A 22,662-nucleotide genomic window follows, 5' to 3' on the forward strand; every position below is an offset into this window, starting at 1 on the left:
GTTGCTGTGCTATCATCCTCAAATTTCCACAAAGCAAGTGCCATTTTGAGGAAACGCCACATTGAAGCATCAGGGCTGCTTGTTAAATAGCCTAAGTAAAATAAATGCAACATGCGTCCTTCACTGGGAGCCACTATATTTAATAAATGAGCTAATTTTTCCAGTCATCCTGTATACTTTTGTGAGGAAGAACCAGGCCATCAGGATCTTATCAAACAATTTTTATTTGTGCAGATTCAATACATCAAGTTTGTTACATATAGAGCTGGTTGATGCCTACCAGAGACAGCATAATCATGTATGGTCAAGTCATCAAAGATCTCTTTATCTCCATGGAAAGAAAAAGCCTATTTAGGTTTACTGACCTGCAAAGATGAACCGCTCAGCACAAGATCATATTCTTTTGCTTTCTAATTAACATCATGTCTTACACCCAACGTTGAAGTAGCGGGGGAACTAGGCAACAGCAAAAATGAGCTGGTCCAAACGTTATCCAGCAATATGGTGGAACTAATAACTCGCTTTATGACCAAGCTGCAAAGCTCAAAACTCCCAGAAAGTTCATTGTAAAATTCAACCCATGCCTTATTCTTATCTTGAGTTTAGACAAAACAAAACATGTAATTGTTGATACAGTATGTAAAGGTTTGTGGATTGGTCAGAAAGAGAGAGACAACTATAGATGTTCACCTCTTTTCTTTCCAACTCCAGGCAGTGTTATCTTGGACAACATTTCAAAGCTGTGAATCTTCCATTATTTAATAACTAGTCTTCCCGAAAGCATCTAAAAGTGATGGTGTAGCATTATTTGTTAGCTCCTTCATTTGATTCAATCATAATCCTACAGTGATTCTATTATTTATCAAAGGCAGACCTGATGTTGGACCAACACTGTGGCTGGGAAATTTTGGCTGATGTCTATAGCAGATTTGTTCCAGGGCTATTGCTTCGTTTACACTACAACCTTTCATTCAGTTTCATCAGAGATGTCTCCTAAATAGATAATGGTGCTTTTGCAGTTTTTTGTGGTGAATTAACCCTTAAAAAGTTCAGCTTACTTTCACATATGGTATATGCATATAAAAAAAAAAGATATCAGTTGGTATTCTCAAAGGCAGCACCATTAACAGCACCAGCAGGGGGCGTCTCTTTTGTTCAGCTCCAACAGGTCAGCTTCCAGCTGCTCTGCGTCTTCTTGGAAACGCTCAATGAAGGAGCGAATCAAGCCTGCCGCACTGCCCTCATACTCCACCAGCTCTACACTGTCCCCTGGAAACCAAACACAGAAGCAGAGAGACAAACAGAGTAATTAGTTTTGCTCTATGTGCTCTCCGTCTGGTCTGCTACATGAGAAAAAGTGACAGGAAAATGAGATGATAATACATAGGGCATATTTACAAGAATTACTCAGTTGTACCAAAACTTGCTTCAACTAAATCATGTATTCTCACTGCATTGTTGTTGCCTATTATAACATTACATTGTTTTAATTACTTAAAAAATTCAGTTATCAAGCTCTAATAAGGAAGCATTACTTGAGAAGAAAAAAGAAAATCTTTACTTTTAAATGAGAGCTTACCATCATTGAAAGCCACCGTTCTCCAAGAATTGTTTTTGAGAGATTTGTTGCTATAGTTTCTAAATAACCCCCTCCAGGCATTGATTAACCTCATACAAACTCATCACTATTCATCAATATTCCATTTTTATAATTTTTTACCCATTAAAAATATCCCTTCATGATTTAAACGGTGTAGATATAATTCTTAAGGTTGCCTTCATTTTCATTTTAAATGACTATATTAAACTTTTTATCCATTATGCACTTGTCAAGTCAAACTATTCATTGTTCATGAAATAACATCACAGCAGCAGTAAACATGTAGGATGAAATTCTAACTGAATTTTGACAGCCAGGGAATAACAAAAGCTCAGTCAAACCCAACTCTTCTCAGTGGATAAGTTTGTTGACGGTTCACACGTGCACAGTTTCACTGGTTGCCCAAATCTATGTAATAAACAAAGTGTGCGGCCGTGACAAAAGCTCATTGGTGTAGTGAAAGTCCTCGGCAGAATAAAGGCTGAAGGTGTAGAGAGTATGAGGGCGTCTATGGCAAGCAACCCCCCAGCAACAGGTACATACCGTTAATTCTGGTGTTGGCCTGGACAAACATCTTGCGAGCTTCCTTCCTCAGCAGCACCGTCTCCCGGAGACGCAGGAAGTTGTGAGAGCCACCGTCGCTGACAGCTGAGTAGCTGTCGTAGAGAGCCCGGCCGCCCTCCACGTCCGCTGTCGACTTGAACACCTGCACGACAGTCAGAGCATGTTAGTGTCGTGTAAGTGTTATAACTAGTCCAGCTATAAACTGATGACAAATAACTGACAAATTTAACCCCCTGAACCCCAAACCCGCCGGCGGGATAGAAAGACATGTATTTTTTAAAAAATCGCCAAAATTCAACCGTTTATCATAGCTGGAAGCTTTAAAAACCTATTTTTTCGTCGGAATTTGAATTTTCCGACGGTACCTGAATGCAACATGTCCGACTTCGGTTTAGCGGTAGAAAAAAGGACGAAACTAAGGCTAAAAAAGCGATTTTTCATTCGAATCATTTTATTATACATGCTTCATTCAACAATTCGCCAAAAAATAGTCGTTTACTCAATCCAGATCATTCAAAAAACAGAAAATTCTGCTGTCTTCAGCTGATCTGAGACATCTTGAATGATTCAGGTGAGCCCAACAGTCGCGTGACAAAAATTCAGTGAATTTCAGTGTGCAGGCAGCAGTAGTAACATGGAAGGGCACAAGGCAGTAAAAACGCCTAAGTTTATACAGGTTGGAAAAATGTTAATATTTCAGGAAATACATCATGTGAAGCCCTACTTTTTTTTTCCTGGATCAGTGACACTTGTGGGCACCTGAAAAAATATTCTGTACATTTATTCCAGTTTTTCTCGATTTTTGTAAAATAAATTATCCAAAAAAATCAGTTTGCCCTTTTTATTTTTTTATTATTTATGGCACTATAACTCTTTTATACTGTGTGAAAGACATTTTTGAATGGCTTCAGGTGATAGCCACAGCTGTGCTGTTTCCATAGAGGTGCAGCACTTGTAATTGCAGTGAAAAACAAGCCCACAGTGAGCCAAAATGTGAGGGGAGCAGAAAACGCCCCAAAACTGCTTGGGGTTCAGAGGGTTAATAAAAAGATGTGCAAAGTCTCTAGGCAGCAGATAACTTGTTCTAATACTGCATTATTTTCTACTAGTTTTGGTCAAGTTAAACACTTAAGGATACAAGAATTGGCATTGCATTCAGTCCTCACAAATCTGACATTAACCTCACATTTCAGGTTTCTTAGCAGCATCTAAAAGCAGACAGCAGTACAACCACAGAGGCCTAGCAATGCCATGCTATGGAAGTAAGCAGAAGCAATACATATTTTAGCTACCTAAAAAAAGCCCAACTTAAAAAAAAAAAAAAAATCAGTATGCGTTTAAGTGCAGCTGTGCAGCTCTGACCCAAAAAGCGGTGTAATACAGTGTGTGGCACAGCTGCGCCTATGTTTGGGATTGCAGAAGTCCTATAGTTGAAAAATAGAAAAAGCAGCGCCAAAGGAAAGGGCTGTCCAATGGCACAGTAATGAGGTGAAAATATTCTAAATATAGTGTACACTTAAAGTGACTGTTCTTTAGCTGGGCCTTTTTTTCAGATGGCTAAAATATGTTTTGCCTCTGCCCCCCTTCCACAGCAGTACATTTTAGGTAACACACTGAGTATAGATTGGTACCTCATACAACCTCAATTCAAAAAATCTGGACGAACTCTTTAAACGTGCAATGTAAACAGAGCAGATATACCTGCAGTTTGCAGAGGAACCTGTGGATGGCGTTCTTGCCCACAGTGTGGATCTTGCTGCGGTCCAGTGTGATCCGAGCATCAGGCCTGCCGTCCTGTCCTGTCATCTCCTCGAGGCCCACCAGGCCCTCCCCGGCCTCCAGCAACACACGCAGGATCACAAAGCGAGCCTGCATGTGGGCCTGAGACACACAGACACACACAGACAGTTGAAAAATTCAACTCCTGACATTCATGTAAACAGTGAGAAACACTTAAAAGTAATATGAAAAAACACAGACACATAAAACTGGGACAGTCAGACTGTAAGAAACACAGTTTATGCTCTATGTCGACTTGTCTTGTAAACAGTTTGCAAAAACCTTTGCAACTCATTCGAAAAGCAATATATAAATGTTATGACTTATTACTCTGCTTCAAACCAGCCCAAGTGAGGAGTGTGAGAGAGAAAACAGATAAAATTAAAACACAAATGAGTGAGCAAGAGCAAGACAGATTACCTGTCTCCAGCTCTTGCTTTCTGGTGTGTAAAACTCCAGGCCCAGCAGGCCGGCTCGGACCATGTTCAGCCAGTTGATGTACACCACGTCCTCTGCATCCTGACCTTCATGGCCGAAGATACTGAAAAACAGGCAGCAAAAGGCAACAGCAAACATGTTGGTGCGCATGAATGATGCAGCCGCTCTCATGGCAAATCAGTCACATGTAACCTTGAATTGACATCCTAATTGTTGTGGTCCAACTTAAGTTAATCAGTTTAACTTTAAAAATGCCAAAATGTAACAGTCAGATGCAAAATCTGCCCAAGTTTCATCAAAATCCTGGCAATGATGTCTGAGAAAATGTGTGTGACAACTGGACAAATAAATAACACCCTCCATTTTGGGTGAACTGCTCCATTACATGTAAGGGCACTGTACATCACAGACAAAGAGAAACAGAGCCACACAGAGCGGGTTACTAACAATGCGTCACATACCTGAGTACTTGCTGGTTGAGACAGAGGTAGAGCCCAACACATTCAGCACGGCATTCTTCATACGAAGAGGCAATGGTGGAGAATTTACTATCCCAGGTCTCACTGCCCCGATACCAACTGGACACCTACAGGACACATTAGCACGTTTGTTTGTCTCTTTTCACCAGCTGAAGATATCTGAACCACAGCTGTGGCTTTGGCATCACGGAGCAGATACACGCACAGGCGCACGCGCACGCGCACACATGCGTGCACACACACACACACACGCGCACGCGCGCGCACACACACACACACACACACACACACACACACACACACCCTCACCTGTTCCCCGGTCTCCGGGTTGATCACTTTGCTCTGGTCAAAGTTGAACTTGCCCTTGTCATCCTGTAGAGGGAGGAGGATGCACAGCTCTCAGAAAACACTCAACCAGTCCCACAGAACAGCAACCAAATCTTAAATGTGTGTTTTTAATTACAAGGAGAAAGAAACAAAATCGTATATCTATATCAGCAGAAACTGATTAAGTTGTCTAAATTAGTTTCACAAATTAATTATCAGTAGTTCATTTTTCATCAACTGCAAATTGTAGAAACCCAGTTTGCTATGGCTGCTAATAAGTGATTACTTGTGTATGTTCACTTGTGACTACAAGTGATTTGAGCAGTTTGTTCAGCGCTGTGTATGTTTTTGTCTATAACTGACCTGGACAAACAGCTTGCCACTGCCATGGCCCAACAGCTCATGAAGTCCAACCTGCACCTCAAATGATGGGCCTTTCCACTTTATATACACATCCTGACACACACACACACACACACACACACACACACAGAGGAAAATGTATGTAATTGTGAGTAAGAAAGACAGAGTTCCCAGGAGAGAGAAGTGGGAGAGTGTGTTTCTGTGCTTTTACCTTGTCCTCCTCCTCCAGAAAGGTGAGTTTGTCTTTTTGTGTAGCATAAGCTACAGCAAGCACGTTGCCTAGCGACACGTTTTTGAAGCCCTCTGACTGTCTAATGTCATCATCTATACACACACATGCACACAAAGAAACACCGTTATAATTTGCAACATAGCAAACTAGGCTGAAAAATATCAAGGCTGCACCAACTAAACTGTGCTGTTATTGTCTGTCTCTGTGAACGTACAGTTTGGGATGTTGATGCCAGCTGGTATTCCACTGCCAGCAAAGGTGAGGACATCCAGGGATGTGAAGTCCGGTTTGAGGAAAATGTCCTTTTCAAAGTCCCTGGGCCACGGCAGCTCAGGGAGCAGGATTTCTGCTGAGCTCACCAGCTTGGCAAAACGCTCGCTCATCGCCTTGTTCACAACCGCCACAAACCCTGGCGTAACACCACGACATCATGGTTAAAAAATGTTTTGGCCACAGAAAGAAACAAAAAAAATACTTGTGGGATAAGAGATGACTGTTTGCAGCTCCGCTAAAACTTGACAATCACTTTTGAAATTGCCTTAGGTCACGTCAGTGATTTATCACATCACCAAACCACAATCCTATTCCTTTATTGTGTGAGACCCTTTATGGATCCCTTAAGGAAAATACATATTTTCACTTGTGCCTCTTTACAGGCAAGTCAGATGTCAGGATCAGCTATACCCTGGAGGATTCAGTTGCTGCATTTCATTAGTTGTTTAATTTCCTCTCGTTAACTTCTGCTCAGCCCTTGATGATACGTAACAACAGAAGTCACGCAAAGGCCACATATCTCAGAGAGGAAGTGAGTTGGAGAAGAGTGAGGGTTTTAAATGGAACAAACTTGCCTTTGTAGGCAGTCAGTGACGTGTTGTTGCTTTTTACAGGCAGAAAGACCTCAGGGAAACCAAGCCATTTTGTTTTCTACAGATGATTGTGATACATCCGCATTTGTCAATTTGGTGTTTTACAGTTGAAAATTCTGTTTTCTGATCATTAGACTAATTGCATTTCTAGAGGACTGCTGTATCTATATGGATATTGGGGTTGTTTACTTACACATTATCATTTGCCCTTCATACAAGTTGACGCTGCATCAGAAATAATGGATAACTGCAATGCACTGTGGGTAATATTCACCTCTGGAGTGACCATTATTGTTGACTCATTCCCTCTGCTCTATGAGGACTGATCTCACCAAACTCACCTCAGTTTTTCATACAAATGGAACGACACTCATAAAAGCAGCGGGGATTCCCCTGAGGGCAAGTGTCGAGAGGGAGTCAACAAGGGCGAGTTAACCCACTAATGAAATGCAGTCGATGTTTTGATTGAGCACACTTCGGTAGGGCAGATGCCTCACGTCAACGAGGCTTAACAGTTTCCCTACAGCACCACACTTCTCACACTTAATAGCTGCATTTATACTTTTGTAACGCTACATATGCAAAGCCTGCAGAGGCCCATGATATCACTATTTATATCACAGCATACACAATAATATCACTGATCAGCACAGTGAATGAACAGCAGTTACCTTCAAACTCTCCCCTGGAGCCAAATGGATCTCTGTAGCTCTCTATGAAACCTATATAACTGGGAGAGCAGAGGAAAGGGTGGAGAGGGTGTGAAAGAGGACATGAAATGTGAGAACTGAAGAGCAACTTGGAAAATCATTTCAGAGATTAAGGCAAGAGAAGAAACCAGCATTTAACAGATGGAGAAAGGATCACACTGTAAACTAGGGCCCAAATAACTCCACTCTTAGGGAGGAGTGGGGAAAAAACCCTAATAAGGGCGTATTGGCCATAATAAGGATATATCACTCATGCAGGAAAACTTATACCATTTTGTCTCAAGGAATCATCAAACTTGTTGATCAAATAGTTGCAATACAGGTATGTACTAAAGGCTGGATATTCTGCAGTTGAACAATAAACTTTCTGAAGCACAATCTGTACCACCATCTGCTCAGCTGCAATTTGCTACTTTGCCAACTCAAGGCTACACAAAGTATTATAAACAGTATGTGCTGGCTGCAATATCAGCCAACACATAGACCATTACTGATATATCAGTGGTGAGTCAATATCGGTTGGTAATACTATCTGAACTGATATATATTGGTTGGACTCTACTGTGAAACTTCTGTGTAAGCTTCCATTTATTTTTCAAAGATTTACACAAGTGCTACTAAATTGAAAGTAAAAGTGAGGAGTGCTGTGAGTGCTGTGTTACTCTGTCTGAACAATTCACTAACACATTTTTTTTTTGAAAATGACGTGTTTTTTAATTTCTACCCTGTAAGCAGTGTTAAATACTATGTGTGCAACTGTTTGCCTTTTAATAAAAAAAAAAGAAAGAAAGAACAATCAATACTTCAAAACATGCAAGGAAAATGTGTGTCATTTTGCAAGTGGTAATCAAAAACTAGACACACTCATCACAACTGGAAAGATGCAAAGACGGGAGGTTTGTCTCCCAATTATGTTTAGAGATATGCAGGCGATGTCAGATCCTCTTTTGCTGAGGAGGAAAGTTAATGTACACACATTGTGTAAACCTCTAAGTAGGGCTGAGCAATATATCGATATTATATCAATATTGTGATGTGAGATAAGATGTTGCCTGGCATTTTTGATATCATAATGTCGTCTTTTCCTGGTTTTACAGGCTGCATTCCAGTAAAGAGAAGCAATTTTCTGACCTAATGAAATTGTTCAAGCTGTTCCGTTGTTTGCCTCTACCTGCTTGGTCATCATATCCACATTACTAATGTCTATTTATCAAAAAATGTCATATTTAAATATCTTACGAAAGCCCCAATAGTCATCCCTCCAGTATGATCACAATACTGATGTCGAAGTATTCAGTCAAAGGTATTGTGATACTTGATTTGTCTATATTGCCCAGCCCTACTTCTAAGCATCACTGTTTTGTGTCCTCACCTCTCTACGATTGGTCCCTTGTCTTTGATCCAGTAGCGTGAGCCCTCTTTATGGGCTTCAATCGAGCCAAAGGTAAAGCTACGTCTGTATTCCTCCAGCATCTTTTTCTGGTTGTCGTTGGCAGCATGGGCCTGTGAGTTATTAGGAAAAGGGTACAACATTCATGCCGTCAGGAAGAGCAGAAAAACTATTTGTCAATTGTATCCACTTGCATGAAGATGAATTCCCAATACCCTCTCACCTGTGCCTGTTGGACGTAGTAGCTGACTTTCTCCATGAGGGGAGCATAGTCTCCCCTTTTCACTGTGAACTCTTTTTCTTCAAAGTTGAAGTTGCCACAGTGCGAGTCGCTCTCTCCATCCATTGCACAATCTACACAGCAGTGTTGTAGCTTTTTAGTAATGGCAGCATCAACAACAACATGAATTCTTTCCCTCGATATGCACTCATCCATAATCACTCTGTGTGTGACTACGTATCTAGCATGTGAAGTCTGAATGATATGTGATATATAAACAAATTCCTCATAGGTGCAAAAAGATAAAAATGTATGTGATCGTCATTTACCACTCAAACTGAGAACAACTGACAACTGCACTGTCAAAAAAAGACAACAAGGAACCCTCTGGCTCTGACCTTTCTGCACGGCTGACGCCAAGCGGACCTCATAGCAGGCTTTCCCTCCGTTCTCCCTCTTGAACAGACGAGTGTTGTAGGCAGACAGGTTCTAGAGACGGAGCAGAAACACAGCTGAGGGTGAGCAGAATCAAAGAGGAAGAATCACAGAATGAGAAAAGAAATTCAAAGCGAGATAGCAGACACCATCAAAATGAGGAAAGAAAAGAGTATGAGAAAATTACAAGGTTATGACAACAGAGTCTCTCAGAACAGAGGACAGATGGTAAGAGTAAGAAGAAGGAACAGAAAACTACAGATTGTGACAAGAAAAGTGGGATGAAGAGAGTAAAGTGATTTTAGGTGTGACAATAGCTTACTTGCGAGTCGAGGAACTTCTGAGCCAGCTCAGCGTCCTCCAGACCACAGTTCCCTGAGAAGTAGGTGGTAATGCCCTGGAGAGAAGATGCTGAAAATTATTTTATGAGCCAAGGCAAAGTCACTTTATGTATTTATTCATATACACACACACACACAGCCTCCTATAAATATGCATGCACACTGATTGTAAGCACCGTGAACATAACAGCAGCTGTTCTCCAGTCGCAGCCTCCAGACCTTTTCACATGCTGCTCAAAGATGCCAAAAAAGGCAATTTATATTTAGATTAAATGATACATAGGAAATAAGAAAATTAGATTTTGGGGGGATGGGATTTCAGGAAATGGAAGAGAGTTCAAGAGAGGTAGAAGAATCCTAAGGGCTTTTGGAAGAATCTCCTTGATAAACGGAGACATGCCTTTTATATAAAAAAAATGGACACATGGAAGTAGTCCAGCTTCACTGGTGGAGGTAAACATTCCTCCGACTCATATTACCTAATGTTTGAAAATGTCTGTTTCTTATTGCCCAGTTCAAGTCTCAACCCTCATTGTTTCTGTTTGTCCGCCAGAGAGGACAAAACTTACTTATCTGAGCCAAAGCCACCCACTGTTCACCTCACAGATCAAATAATCTGCCAAAGCCACGCAAAGCTTCAACACTTCCCTCTGTGCCTTTTCCCCCGTCCTTCAGTTAACTTCAGATCATACTAGTGTTGGGCTGAGATGGGTTTTTCAATGGCCGATGCCAATATTTAGAAGGTGAGTACAAGGTGGCCGATGGCTGACAAAATGCCAATACTGTTGTTTTTTTTTGGTTTGTTTGTTTTGCATCTGATAAAACACAAAGCTTTAATAATAATAACAAATGAGAAAAAATTGCTGAACGTAAATAGACACTTATTTAACACTAACTGAAAATCCCAGGGCCTGTGGAAACCCTTTAGAAAAACATTTTTCCCTGTGATTATCTGCTTTTCCAAAGAACATAACAGAACGACAGTAACAAAGCCAGCTATTAGGTTGAGGATTCATTAGGAGCTTCATAAGACCAGGATTCCCTGGAAGAAGGAATGGGAATAGGAGTGGGATTGGGACGAGGACCTTCCTGGCTAAATAAAGGACAAATAAATCTCAAAACAAAAATAGCACATGACCCAAGTTGCCTTGAGTTCTTCATTTGATATCACAAGCTCCCACCTTGTCGCCCAGCCCCAGCTGTTTCTGTCTGTCTTCCAGGGAGTACAGGGGACAGGAGCAGCTGTTCCACAGAGCCTCCATCTCACCAGGTTGATCCTGAAATGCCTGGCTGGCCCAAACCAGAGCTTTCAGCTTGTCCTGGGTTGTGCAACACACACAGACAAGTTAAAATACATCTGAAGCAAAGAAATGCTAATTAGATATCTACACCATTCAATTTATAAAAAAGTGAAATCATCATTTTCAGTCTGGTATAACAGGACATCTTACCTTGGGCAGATTTGGGATGAACTTGGTGTCTCCAAAGGATTTGTAGTTCCCCATGTTGGCATACAGACCAGCTGCATACACCAAAAAGGCCTATATATATCACACAGATGGACATACAAAAAAAAAAAAAAAGTCTCATTTTCATCTGGTGTATCTTATAATGAACATCTATACACATGTGCATTTATGCGTGAGGAAAGAAAGTCTGTACCAGGTACTCCTCAGAGCTGAGTCCTACTGCTGTTGCGACCTGTTCCAGCTGAGCAGGCGTCTGCTTCCGGAAAATTCTCTGGAGCAGGACAAAGATGTTTGCCGACTCCGGTGACGTCTGCAGCAGCACAGCCAGACCACCATACCTAGGACAGCAAGAGGGTTGTTTTGTCAGTGGTCGCACAATCCCTAGAAATGAGTAAAATACACTCCACCTGCACAATCTAATACAATCCAATACAACTGTTGTGCCATAAAGTTTACTTTTCTGATGCCTATAGTGCTCAGGTTTTCTTTTTGCCACAGTAATAGAGGTGTTCATTCAGTTCTATGTTTGGCATTGAGCTCATAGTTAGTGCTGCTGCTGTACTGGACTGCATTTTATTGAGATGTGTTTCCAATATTCTGTCCCCCTCATATATATAAATAGGGAGGACAAAAAACTAGAAACACCTCTCAATATAATGTAGTCCAGCACAAGACCTCTGCAAACTACATCCTCGATAATAAACATAGAAACAAATTCACACATTTGAAAATGTCAACAAAAACTGAACATTATAAACTTTCTTAAAAAGGTAAAATTTATGGCAGAGCTGTTGCACTGAACTGCATTAGATTGTACAGGTGGACCTTATAAAGTGGCCACTGAGTCTGTATTTGTGTTTCAGCTGTGATAGGTCAATTCAAAACCATGACATTCATAACTATGTTTCTGAATAAGTCAATTCAAAAATGAAACTAAATAAGTTATGCATCATGGAGCGTAAGAAAATACTCCTGCACACTTGTGAGTAAAGGATTTTAGGAGCAGGTGCATAAGAGACAAGACACATAGAAGTCATAAAGGGAATCCCACACACTGTCTTAAACCCTCAAATCTGCAGCCAGAACTTAATTAAATAGGAAAATGCCCTGATCCGCTCAGCATCTTCCTTGGGTCTCCTGGAAGGTCTCTTCAGGACCTGAGGAAGATCCTGAGCGGATTAATAACTTGTCCTGTGTTTTTTTAGGTCTATCTAAAGGTTTGAGACAGTGTGTGGGATTTCCTTTATGATTCCTACATCACTGAACCTGACATGAATGAAAGATGTTTTACTTTAAAGAGAACAGGTGAGAAAGTTCCTGGAGTGCTTAACAACAGCATAATTCACAGTCCCATGCCAGCCATCTCATTTCTTGAATTCTTGTAATCTTGACTGGACAGGCTCACAACCTAAAGGTAGTATCATACCAGGCTGCACGTGACAGGTGGTGGGCATACATCCGTTCCCTTGGTGAAAGCAGTCGGAAGGCCTCGCAACAATCAAGTGCAGCGATACCAATGTCATTTGGCAGGTAGTACTGGGAGTCCACCATCTTCAATCTGAGATTTACCGCCGGTGATGAAGAGCTGAGAGTGAAAGGGGAAGGGAGGTGGGGAAAGAAAGAAATGGAGAATTGAGAGAGTGAGAAGAAGTAAGAAGAAGAAGGGGAGAGAGAGCAGGGGGAAACAGGAAGGGAAGGAGAGGTCATGTTAGGAGGCAAAGGAAGGAAAGGATGAGGGAAGTGGGCACAGAAGTGAAGGATGCATGAGCAGGTTATATGAGAGGATGAGATTTAATCTGTAGTCACACTGTTAACATTTCTGCCTTCTTAAAAGTGAAACTAGGACACAGACACAGACAAAGCTGAAACACCCAGCTGTTACTGACCGTATCGAACAAAATTCAAACATCATAAAGGAATAACCTCTGTAATCATTGACCTTTAGCCTGTCATAACTGACCATGGCACTAATTCAAGAGGAAGCTGCCGGTTAGCTAGCAACAGTGGAGTCAACGAGTTATATTCTGTAGCGTTATGGCTCTAAATAACATGAAAATAATAATAATAATAATAATAATAATAAAAAAGATAACTAGCACGTTGGAGACTGCTTTCATTCCCTATGCATGTTTGTACCCCCCATGCAATTAGGAGTAATGCAACCGCGCTAAACAGAAGCGTGTCGGCAACTAAATAAAACTATGTTAGGCTACCGAAACTAGCTAATGATGACGTTAGCTCATAGCATGCTAAACCAGCTGGTAAGTATGCTAAGAACTTAAACACGTCCCATAAAGACACACATACTGTGCAGGTAATCTCTGCGTTTGGTCAGCTGCGATTAAAAACAAATCGAGAGGCATAAAAGTGAATATAAAGTCAACATACTGCTACCTGGTATTCGTTTGCAGCACCGAATGTCAAATTGCAGTCTCACGCTCTACACACTTCCTGTATTCATTCAACGCAAGACCCGCCCCGCAGCCAATCAGACAGCGTATAATATAGTTGATAGGAAAATTAGCCAATCACCAAGCAGTCGTGCCTTAAGTTCTCCTTAAACCCAAAATCTAGTTATGGCATTACGAAAACAATGTCGTGTGTAAATTAAGTATATAACAGTGGAAGTACACAACTTTAGACCAAATACTAAGATATTGAAGTTAATTTTTGGTGTGACTGTATACAATTACCAATTTCTCCACACGGTGACAGCAGCTGACGAGGTGGCCGAGTGGTTAAGGCGATGGACTGCTAATCCATTGTGCTCTGCACGCGTGGGTTCGAATCCCATCCTCGTCGACAGCTTTTTCCAAATTCGGATGTTCCGCAACATCCTGGGAACAAGGTAAGTGTGTGTGTCAGCGTGTTGGACCGCAGAGAGAAGACGGGTCAGTGTGGGGACGCACACTGTCAAGCTTATAACACACGCCGTCGTCACCGTGCTGAAAACTCGCGATAATACAGCGCTACACATGTAATGCATGGCATGTGTTCCTATTTTCAAGCAGCCTAACCAACTAATTCACTCAGTTCCTGGTGCTTGAACATTCTTCTTCTCTTTCTCCTGCTCTGTCTTCTTCGTCTTCTTCGTAACAGGTTAACAGGACCTCAGCACATCTGTGCAAAGAGGCCTTAGGCTTATGACAATGAATTCCATCTGTCTTACTGTATTTTTCACACGCACGCACGCACGCACGCACGCACGCACGCACGCACGCACGCACACACACACACACACACACACTCATAAACACACTCATAAACACTCGCTGACACAAATGTTCCATCTGTGCATGGTAGACATATTTTTTCTGATATAATCTTGATAGTCTTATAAACCACACAGTATTTCATCAGTTTATTGGTTTTATTGAAATCTAAAAAAAAAAAAAAAAAAAAAAAAAAAAAAAAAACATGATCAGAGAGTGATTTATTTACAAGGATGTGCAACAGAAAGTAGAAAAAAAATCTGGCAGACCTATAAAGTTTTCCTCAACAATTGGCAGTGCCAGTCAACTGTACTTTAGATCCAAATAGTAGATTTACTGACCGGTTCAGCACTGCTAAGGAATTTTTAACAGACATTGCATGTGGGTGCATAAGTGTGTGCGTGTATTTATTTATTTTATGGTTCATGCTTGGGGCTTGCTGTCCCTCCCCTCAGGAGGCGTTACGGGGAGAATCCAGCGATAGCAGTCTGAGAAGCTTTGGCTCTTGTCAACCGCACAGCTAGTGCAGTAGACGATGCCCAGAGCCAGCATCACTACCAGGAACACACACAGCGGCACCAGCAGCGCAACCAGCAGCCAGCTTTTGTCATGCTTTCGTTTCCCTGCCTTATTGGCTTCCGCCTCATTATCCAGCTGGTTGCCGGTGCTGTCTTTTTGCGTCGGGGGTGGGACGGTGTGATACTGTCTGGGGGCGAGGGTGTCCATTTGGTTCAGGTGGTCATCTGAGGCAGGAGGCGGTGGAGCCACATCAGGGGTCAGCTCATTGGGAGTCTTTGTCAGCCAGTCAGAGTCAAAGTCAGGGTCATTTTCAAAGTTTGGGTCAGGGGTGTATGAGGTGGACCAGGGGAGGTCGTGGTTAAGGTTGGAGTCAAAATTAGGGTGGCGGATGGTATCAGTGGGGTCAGGGGTCAACGTGGAATATTCTTCATCCTCAGGTGAAGGCTGACAGGACAGTCCATCTGATTGCAGGTCATATCCGTTGTCACAGTAACACTGGTACCCTCCCATGTAGTTGAGACACTGCTGCTGACAGGGCGACTCCCCTACACACTCGTCGATATCCACACACTCCCCGCCGCTCCCACGTTCATAACCAGGAGCACACAGGCAGGTGAAAGACCCCACTGTGTTTTCGCAGATGCCCTCGCAGGTGGCCGCGTCGAGGCACTCATCCACATCCACGCATTCGCCCTCGCCCTCGTCGTCAGGTTGGTACCCGGGGTGACAGGCGCAGTGGAAAGTCCCTGCGGTGTTGACGCAGAGCTGCGGGCATGGTTGTTGGCGACACTCATCTACGTCAGAGCACCCACGGCCGTCTGGACCTACTTGGTAGCCTGGGGGGCATGTGCAGCGGACACCCCGAGGCGTGTCCACACAGTTGTACTCACACCCCGCCGCCACACAGGCTGGGTTGATCTGAGGCTGGCTGGTGGGGCTGGAGGAGTCCGGAGGATCAGTTTGGCTTAGGGGGTCAGGCTTGCAGCCGTACCCGTCCTCATCTAGTTTAAAGCCCTCAGAACAGTAGCAGTAATAATCTGTGTCTGTGTTCTGGCAGTGCTGCTCGCATCCGTGGTCCCCGCTACACCAGTCCTGGTTGCGTGGAGCTGCATCAGATGAACAGAGGGGTGCTTCCCTGGACCAGCCCACTGTATCATCGCCCTTGTCCATACACAGAACGGTCTGCTCAGCAGGAGCCTCTGGGTCCGAGCTGTCGGCAGGGCAGGGCAGAGTGGCCACTGATCCAAAAGGAACATGAGTCAACAGGGTGCTGACCAGGTGAAACGGTGTGGTGTATACTGCAGGGCCTCCGCCCTCATTTTCCAGAGGAGGACACATTTCTTTGTAATTGTACTGGCAAACGTATCCGTCGAGGGCCAGCCCACAGGAGCCATCCATCCAGCCAAAATTGTCATTACTCTCACGTGCACTCTCAGTGGTGTGCACTGTCATTGCCACACAGCGGGGGGCCGGGCAAGGCCCAGGGGTCTCATCACGAAGCCAGTTGGTGTACTGGCCATCCTGGTCTCCTGTTAGAGAATAAAAACAAGAGCTACAGTCAGCACCAAGAACGCTTTGTCTTTCTCTTTATGTTTCATTCTTCTATTTTCTTCTTCCTCTGCTGCTCTCTTTTTATTTTAATCTGTCTGTTTTTTTTAATTCTCGCATGTCAGGTATCACATCAAGTCTATACGACACACATAGTTTGATATTTTAGGATTAGTCTGCAGTTAATGATTTCCCCACATTTTCAGCATGATGAAACCAACCAGCAATCTTAAGTTGCTATACTTAACCCTTGTCACTCTGATTTAGTTGAAATTTCCTTTTACAACTGAAGGCCAAGGTAGATTCTTGAGGCATACAAGTGATTGTGTGCATCTGCTCTTTGTTGCGTTAGTTTGGTTGATGACTAAATCAGATTTAGGGGTAGCAGTGAGGTCAAGAGGCGATTGAATTTCCCCTGTCTCGCCTGCTCTGTAACTGTTAAAGAAAGGACTTAATGCATTATCCATCCAGTGCAGAAGACTGAAAGCAGACCTGGGGACGAAGATATGAAGGATGATTTAGGGGGTGGAGTGGGCCATGATTACCTAAGCTGACAGTATATGAATCTACCCCCAACAGTGTTTGTATACATTTGGCAAAAGCATAAATACATGTAAATATTGAGTTTGCATGTTTCCATGTTGAGTATCCACATGTATTTATTAAATGTTGTGTGCTGCAATAAATCTAGCATCTGAGCTTGAGTTTGGGGTAGGTCAGGTTGGAAGCATGCTGAAAGAACCAAACTAGTCAATTAGTTAATTAAATGGCTAAAAAAATTTCGACCATATTAACCCCAATTAGTGTGTCTCACAGAATTCCAGAAGATGAGTCTTCTGGAAAGTCTTATGTTGTCCTCGGTGGCTACCTTGGAATGCTCTGATCTTAAAAATCTGACTAGTGGGCAAACTTAGAAGATTAATCGTCTGGGAAACTGTTATCTGCTTCTCTGCAGTCTGTCTTCACTATTTTTAGTTTAGTTCAGTTTAGTTGAAAATGACCAAAATACATACTTTAAGAATACATCCCACAAACTGTGTGACTATGTGATAAAGGGGAACAATAGCAACAGATTGAGCAAAAGATCAAAGGTCAAAACTTTGCCTGTGACCCAGACGAATCCTCGGAGGGGCCGTGTGCTGGAACACTGGCGTGACAGTCGGTGCAGCCCAATCCAGAGGCGAAGCCGAGGTCTCGTCCCCTGTGGCTCGACAGAGGACAGCAGCTCATGAACCACACTTGCCGCCTCGCTGTTATGCATGGTTGCCAGGGTCCCACCTCGCTCACGGCAGCTGCGGCCAGCCTCCCGGAACATTCTCCTCTGGAGGAAGACAGCGTAGCATCCCCTCTGGTGGCACAGTACGTCCTTCTCCGCCAGTTGAGCCTTGGCTGCTGGCTGCTCGCCCTCCGTCTCTCCGAGTCTCTGGCCTCGGCTCCCAGGGGCCACACAGACCATCAGCAGCCAAAGGACACACAGGAGACTCATGCTACCGCTGCTGCTGCTGCTCCTGCTCCTGATTATCTTTCTCATCCTCCACCAAGACATGAATGTTGAACTAGGCCAACATTCAAATGAATGATCCAGGCTTACCGTCCAAGCAAACAAACTAACTAAAGATACTTCCTGACCACCTTTTCTAACCCCTGCTAACCAGTCTGCAATGTCTGACCCAGACCCACCCACTCTAATTACTTTTCCAAACTTCAACTTGCCAACCCAGACTTTTTCAAACCTTCTCTTCAATCTGAAATTAATACAATTGTATTATTATCCTCTGACGCTAACAAACCGGTCCAAAACTAATTTACCTTCATTTACTTTGGATTGACCAAACTCTCAGACCAGTAGCCCGGCAGTGCAGCTTTAATCAGCCTCCATTTATCAGCACTGTGACATAACCAAGCAAAGCAGACTGGACTGCCACAGCAAAGTAGCACTCAGCAGACCCTAGCAGAAACTGGCACAATCCAATGCAATCTGATAGAATCCTTTTGAAGTCCAGTTGAGTCCAGCAAGAGTCCAGTGAAGTCCAGCAAAGTGCCAGTCGAGACAAAGGAGAGGGTCACAGAGGTCAATGTATTTGACCAGAGCAGTCAGCCCTTCTGCTGAGTGTGCTAGGGCTCACAGGAGTCCAGTATGAGTCTCTTGGATTTCAGCTGCAGAAACCTTCTCTACCCTATCTGATCCTGCCTGGGCTCCCTTGCCTCTGCAACGTTGGCTTTCTGACTGAACCTCAGACAGAGAGAGAGAGAGAGGGGGAGGGAGGGAGGCATGGGGGGAAGGCTACGTAGAGGAAAAAGAATTGTGTGTTTTTGGAAGAGGGGGCTGGTAATGTGTGTGAGTGTATAAGGGCAGGCTGGAGGGGTTGGGAGATTTGGGGGGGTGGGGGGGGGGTAGCTGAATTGAAAACCCTCAGAGAGTTATGAAAACCATACGGCACCATTCCGTCCCCCCATCTCGTCTATGCATGCACGCACACACACACACATACACACACACACACACACATATGCAAGTACTGTATGCTGCACACAGCATCCACAGGAGTGGAAAGTGTTTGTCAGCCCAGAGAGATGCAGAGATTGTCCTTCCCCCCTCCTCTCCATCCGTCTGTCTCTTTTCTCTCTCTCTCTCTCTCTCTCTCTCTCTCTCTCTCTCTCTCTCTCTCTCTGTCTCTGTCTCTCTCTCTTGTTCTCTTTGTCACATCATTTTTGTCTGTTGGTCGTTCGTTTTTTTTTTTTTTTTTTTTTGCCTGACTGCTTTTATCTCATTCTCTTTCTCTTTCTCCTCGTCTTTTTTCTTAACCTCTCTCTTTTTTCTGCCGAGCTCCTCTCTGTTTTTTGCTCTGTCTGTCTCTCTCTCTCTCCCTCTCTCTCTCTCTCTCTCTCTCTCCACCAACTACCACACCAGCATGGTCCAATGGAAACCTCTGAGTATGGAACAGAAATACCTATTCGACTCTAAGACTGCTGTGTGTGTGTGTGTGTGTGTGTGTGTGTGTGTCTGTCTGTCTATGCTTGTGCATGTGTGCCAATTGTTACACTGTCATTATGCTAAATCACTGCATGAGTACAGCTGTGTTTGTGTGAGTATATGTGTGTATATTTCTCAGTGTGTGTGTGTGTGTGTGGCTGCTACTCCGAGGCATATGGAGGAGAGGAAACAGGAAATGCCAGATGTGCATCAGCCTGACCTCTCAACCCAGTTGCAGGGGGAACAGGAGTGGAGATTGGGGGTACCTCTACCACCAGCATCACACAATCCATCCACCGTGACCGATATCTCTGGACCTGAGTCAAAGACTGGGATCGGATTTTCCACTGAAAAAAAAAAGGGTCTTTTTCCTTTGCTTGTAGCTATGCAGTGAGCCAAGCCAAAGAATATTAAGCTAAGCCAATGACTGTGATTCTGGGGTTCAAGCCCTTACGGGAATGTTATAGATTTAAGCCAGCCAAGGGCAAAGACGTGTGTATGAGCAAATAAAGTGAAGCCCACCATACACACCCAGGCTGAGGTGTGCAAAGGCAGATGATGTGTTTTGCACCAAGGCTCATCAGGTGTGTATAACTTGAAGCTACTTGCCACCACACAGTTTATACAGCTTTATCCACAGAGCTTGAAAGGAGCAGAGCGGTCATTGCACTGTTGCTGTCATCATTTGGCGAGCACGGCATGAAATGGCAATTATGGTTAGTTGCTTTGGTGACAATGTAATTCCGTAGGCGGTTGCACTTAAAAAAAAAAAAAAAAATCTCCACTTTACCAACTCTCCTAGTCTCATATTCAGTCTTAAAATCATGGTCTTTTTAAATCAAGGGGGAAAAATGTGCATTTTAGATGAGTTGCCAACTTGTTTCCAGAGTTTTCTTGAATTGTGTCATTTTCTTCCAAGTCAAACTGCATTTCCAACATGTAGGATTACCTGATCTGGAAGATTTTTTTTTTTCACTTCTTTGAAGAAAGACAAAAGTTTCAGATTCAATATGAGAAGTAACAACCTGGTAATTATGGTGATTTGCATTTTTTTACAATGCAAATCTGTCACATTTACTTGAGCACTGCAGATATATTGCCCTGTGGCTGTCGTCCAAAAGCAGAAATTAAGTAAAGAATTGTGAACATTTGAATATTTGTGCCCTGCTGTGATGCACAAGCGTTTAGACCACGGTGAAAACCCTCAAGAAGACTGCTTCTCTTGCTGAAACCTTTAGCCAACATCGGCAAACTAGCCACTATCTAGCACACCTTTTACTTATTATAGCCCCTTAAATGGGATTATAATAAGTATTTAGTCCTTAAATAGCCCGCTTTGGTAGCAGGCTATTTGAGGGGTTAACCTCTCAAGTCAGTCAGAGGTGAGCCCTGTATCATGAGAATGATAGACATTAAAATGGCTGCTGTGCCAACCAGCCTGATGTGAATGGGAAAACCTCCTCTCAAGTTCTGTGGCTTTATGTTATGCATTATCATGCATTTTATAAAATTAGCTGTTTAATATTTATTCACAAAATTCAAAACATCAGGACACATTCACTTGGTGGTCCCCCAGTCAACTCCAGCTTGTTCACACTGAATAATAAGATGGAAAAGTCACGCCATTTGTGTAGAGAAGCCCTTTGTGAGCCGCAGCCTGTGTTCTGTCTGTGTACAGCAGATGAGTCCGCCGGCTGAGGCCTGTTGGCTTTGGCAGACAGAATATATACAGTCTATGTATTCAGCAGTCTTTCCAGTTATGTAACAACAATCGTCTGCCACCATGAGCAGTCCACCGCTGTCTAGCTGCTGTGCAGCACCAGCGAGAGAACAAACACGAAACCTCAGGATCCCAGAGAACCTAACGAGCCATTTGGTGTTAAAGGGATTGTTCTCCACCTCCTCTCCATCCCTCATCCTCCTCCTTTCCTCCTCCTGCTTTTCTTTTTCTTGGATCATTTTTGGACTGCTCCTCTTCCTCCTTTTCCTCTGCCTCTCTTCCTCCCTCTCCTCTTCAGTTCCTCAGTCACCCCACTCCCTTTCATTATCATGCTTTCTGTCGCCCTCTTCCCTCATTTCCTTCCTTGCCTCTCTCCATCTTCTCGATCTCCTCCCTTCCCTTATCATCCTTCTGTTACCCCATCTCCACTCCCCTCCTTTCTTTTCTTTTCTTTTTTCCTCTTCATTTGGGCTCACAAGCCAGAAATATCTCCTCCTTCATCCCCCCCCCCAAACCCTTGCATTTACCCCAAACCTCCCACTCAGAGTCTGTTTATTCTATCACTGTGCCTGGTTGACCCCTCCTCTGGCTCAGACAGCCACGCCCCCCAGAGACACATTCCAGAAATGTAATTGATAGAACAGGCAGACTTCTCTATTCCATATTCCTGCGCCCTCAATTCCCTCTTTTCACATTAATCTACTTACAGTGCCTCCTAGCCCCTCTATCTCCTAACCCAAAGACCTGTAATGGATCAGACAGGAATTGTGATTTTATATCCCAGATACAGCCTCTAAACTTTTAGACTACCTTGAACCTCCTTGACTCATAGCCACCAGCCGCATATCCACAGCGGCTTAGCTACATTCCTGTCTCCTTGCTTCCAAGCAGCTGAACTGCACCTTTCCAAACCCTCTCCATGTCATTTCAAACCCTAATTCTCCTTTGTCTCAAAAGTGCAACAATCTGTATGCGTAGGCAGTGTCTAGCTGCTCATGGTTTTGATTTTCTGTAGACCCACTGCAGTCCAGTAAAACTAAAAATACAGTTTGGGCAAGATTTGCAGATGTAAATAACTCACCCTACTAGCATCCTACTTCCTCTCTGACTCATTGCTGTTGTAATTATTGAAACAAAGCCCTGTTTTGGGGTCCCAGCTGGCTAAATCTTGATCCATCTCTGGCTGCACGGTTACTAAATTTCCACATTGATATCAAGGAAACTGGATCATTTGCCACTGTTGTGTTGTACTAGTGTAGCGTAGATCTACACTATTCAGCTCTACTGAAGCATTTGGTATATAACATATCAAATAGAGCAGGACACGTCAGTTATTCAGAGTTCCCAACCACTGGTGTCGTGTGTCACACATACACACACTCACGCACGCACACACACTGAAGCAATTAGCTGTGGCCTTGTGGTCAAATAATGGAGGGTGGGCATTCCTGGTGATTTCTGTGGAGTGGAGGAAAA

The 22,662-nt window shown here is 43.4% G+C and overlaps 2 protein-coding genes and 1 non-coding gene across 5 annotated transcripts; 1 reads left to right on the top strand and 2 right to left on the bottom strand.

Annotated features, from left to right (window-relative positions):
- Positions 1-206: 206 nt before the first annotated feature.
- dpp3 (dipeptidyl-peptidase 3) lies at positions 207-14,051 on the bottom strand. Of its 3 annotated transcripts, none has more exons than XM_030068939.1 (19): positions 13,907-14,051; positions 12,640-12,798; positions 11,407-11,551; positions 11,196-11,285; positions 10,926-11,063; positions 9,726-9,800; positions 9,367-9,457; positions 8,972-9,102; positions 8,731-8,861; positions 7,320-7,378; positions 5,997-6,191; positions 5,762-5,874; positions 5,551-5,643; positions 5,170-5,232; positions 4,843-4,967; positions 4,364-4,484; positions 3,866-4,045; positions 2,144-2,306; positions 207-1,269 (listed from the first exon to the last, which is right to left on the bottom strand). In XM_030068939.1, exons 1-19 carry the CDS (start codon positions 14,047-14,049, stop codon positions 1,124-1,126), a joined length of 2,361 nt encoding a protein of 786 aa, XP_029924799.1. In that variant the 5' UTR covers positions 14,050-14,051; the 3' UTR covers positions 207-1,123. The 3 variants fall into 3 exon arrangements, with proteins under 3 accessions (XP_029924799.1, XP_029924800.1, XP_029924801.1); XM_030068940.1 differs by lacking the exon at positions 13,907-14,051 and adding an exon at positions 13,608-13,697; XM_030068941.1 differs by lacking the exon at positions 13,907-14,051 and adding an exon at positions 13,605-13,655.
- trnas-gcu (transfer RNA serine (anticodon GCU)) lies at positions 13,934-14,015 on the top strand. Its single transcript has one exon. It is a non-coding gene; the product is annotated as a tRNA-Ser (tRNA).
- Positions 14,052-14,668: 617 nt separating the features above from the next.
- Positions 14,669-18,598, bottom strand: LOC115371570 (endosialin). The gene is made up of 3 exons (XM_030069023.1): positions 17,597-18,598; positions 15,936-16,473; positions 14,669-15,881 (listed from the first exon to the last, which is right to left on the bottom strand). Exons 1-3 carry the CDS (start codon positions 18,036-18,038, stop codon positions 14,849-14,851), a joined length of 2,013 nt encoding a protein of 670 aa, XP_029924883.1. The 5' UTR covers positions 18,039-18,598; the 3' UTR covers positions 14,669-14,848.
- Positions 18,599-22,662: the final 4,064 nt, after the last annotated feature.

Source organism: Myripristis murdjan, chromosome 14 (assembly GCF_902150065.1).
Source record: "Myripristis murdjan chromosome 14, fMyrMur1.1, whole genome shotgun sequence".
Lineage (NCBI taxonomy): Eukaryota > Metazoa > Chordata > Actinopteri > Holocentriformes > Holocentridae > Myripristis > Myripristis murdjan.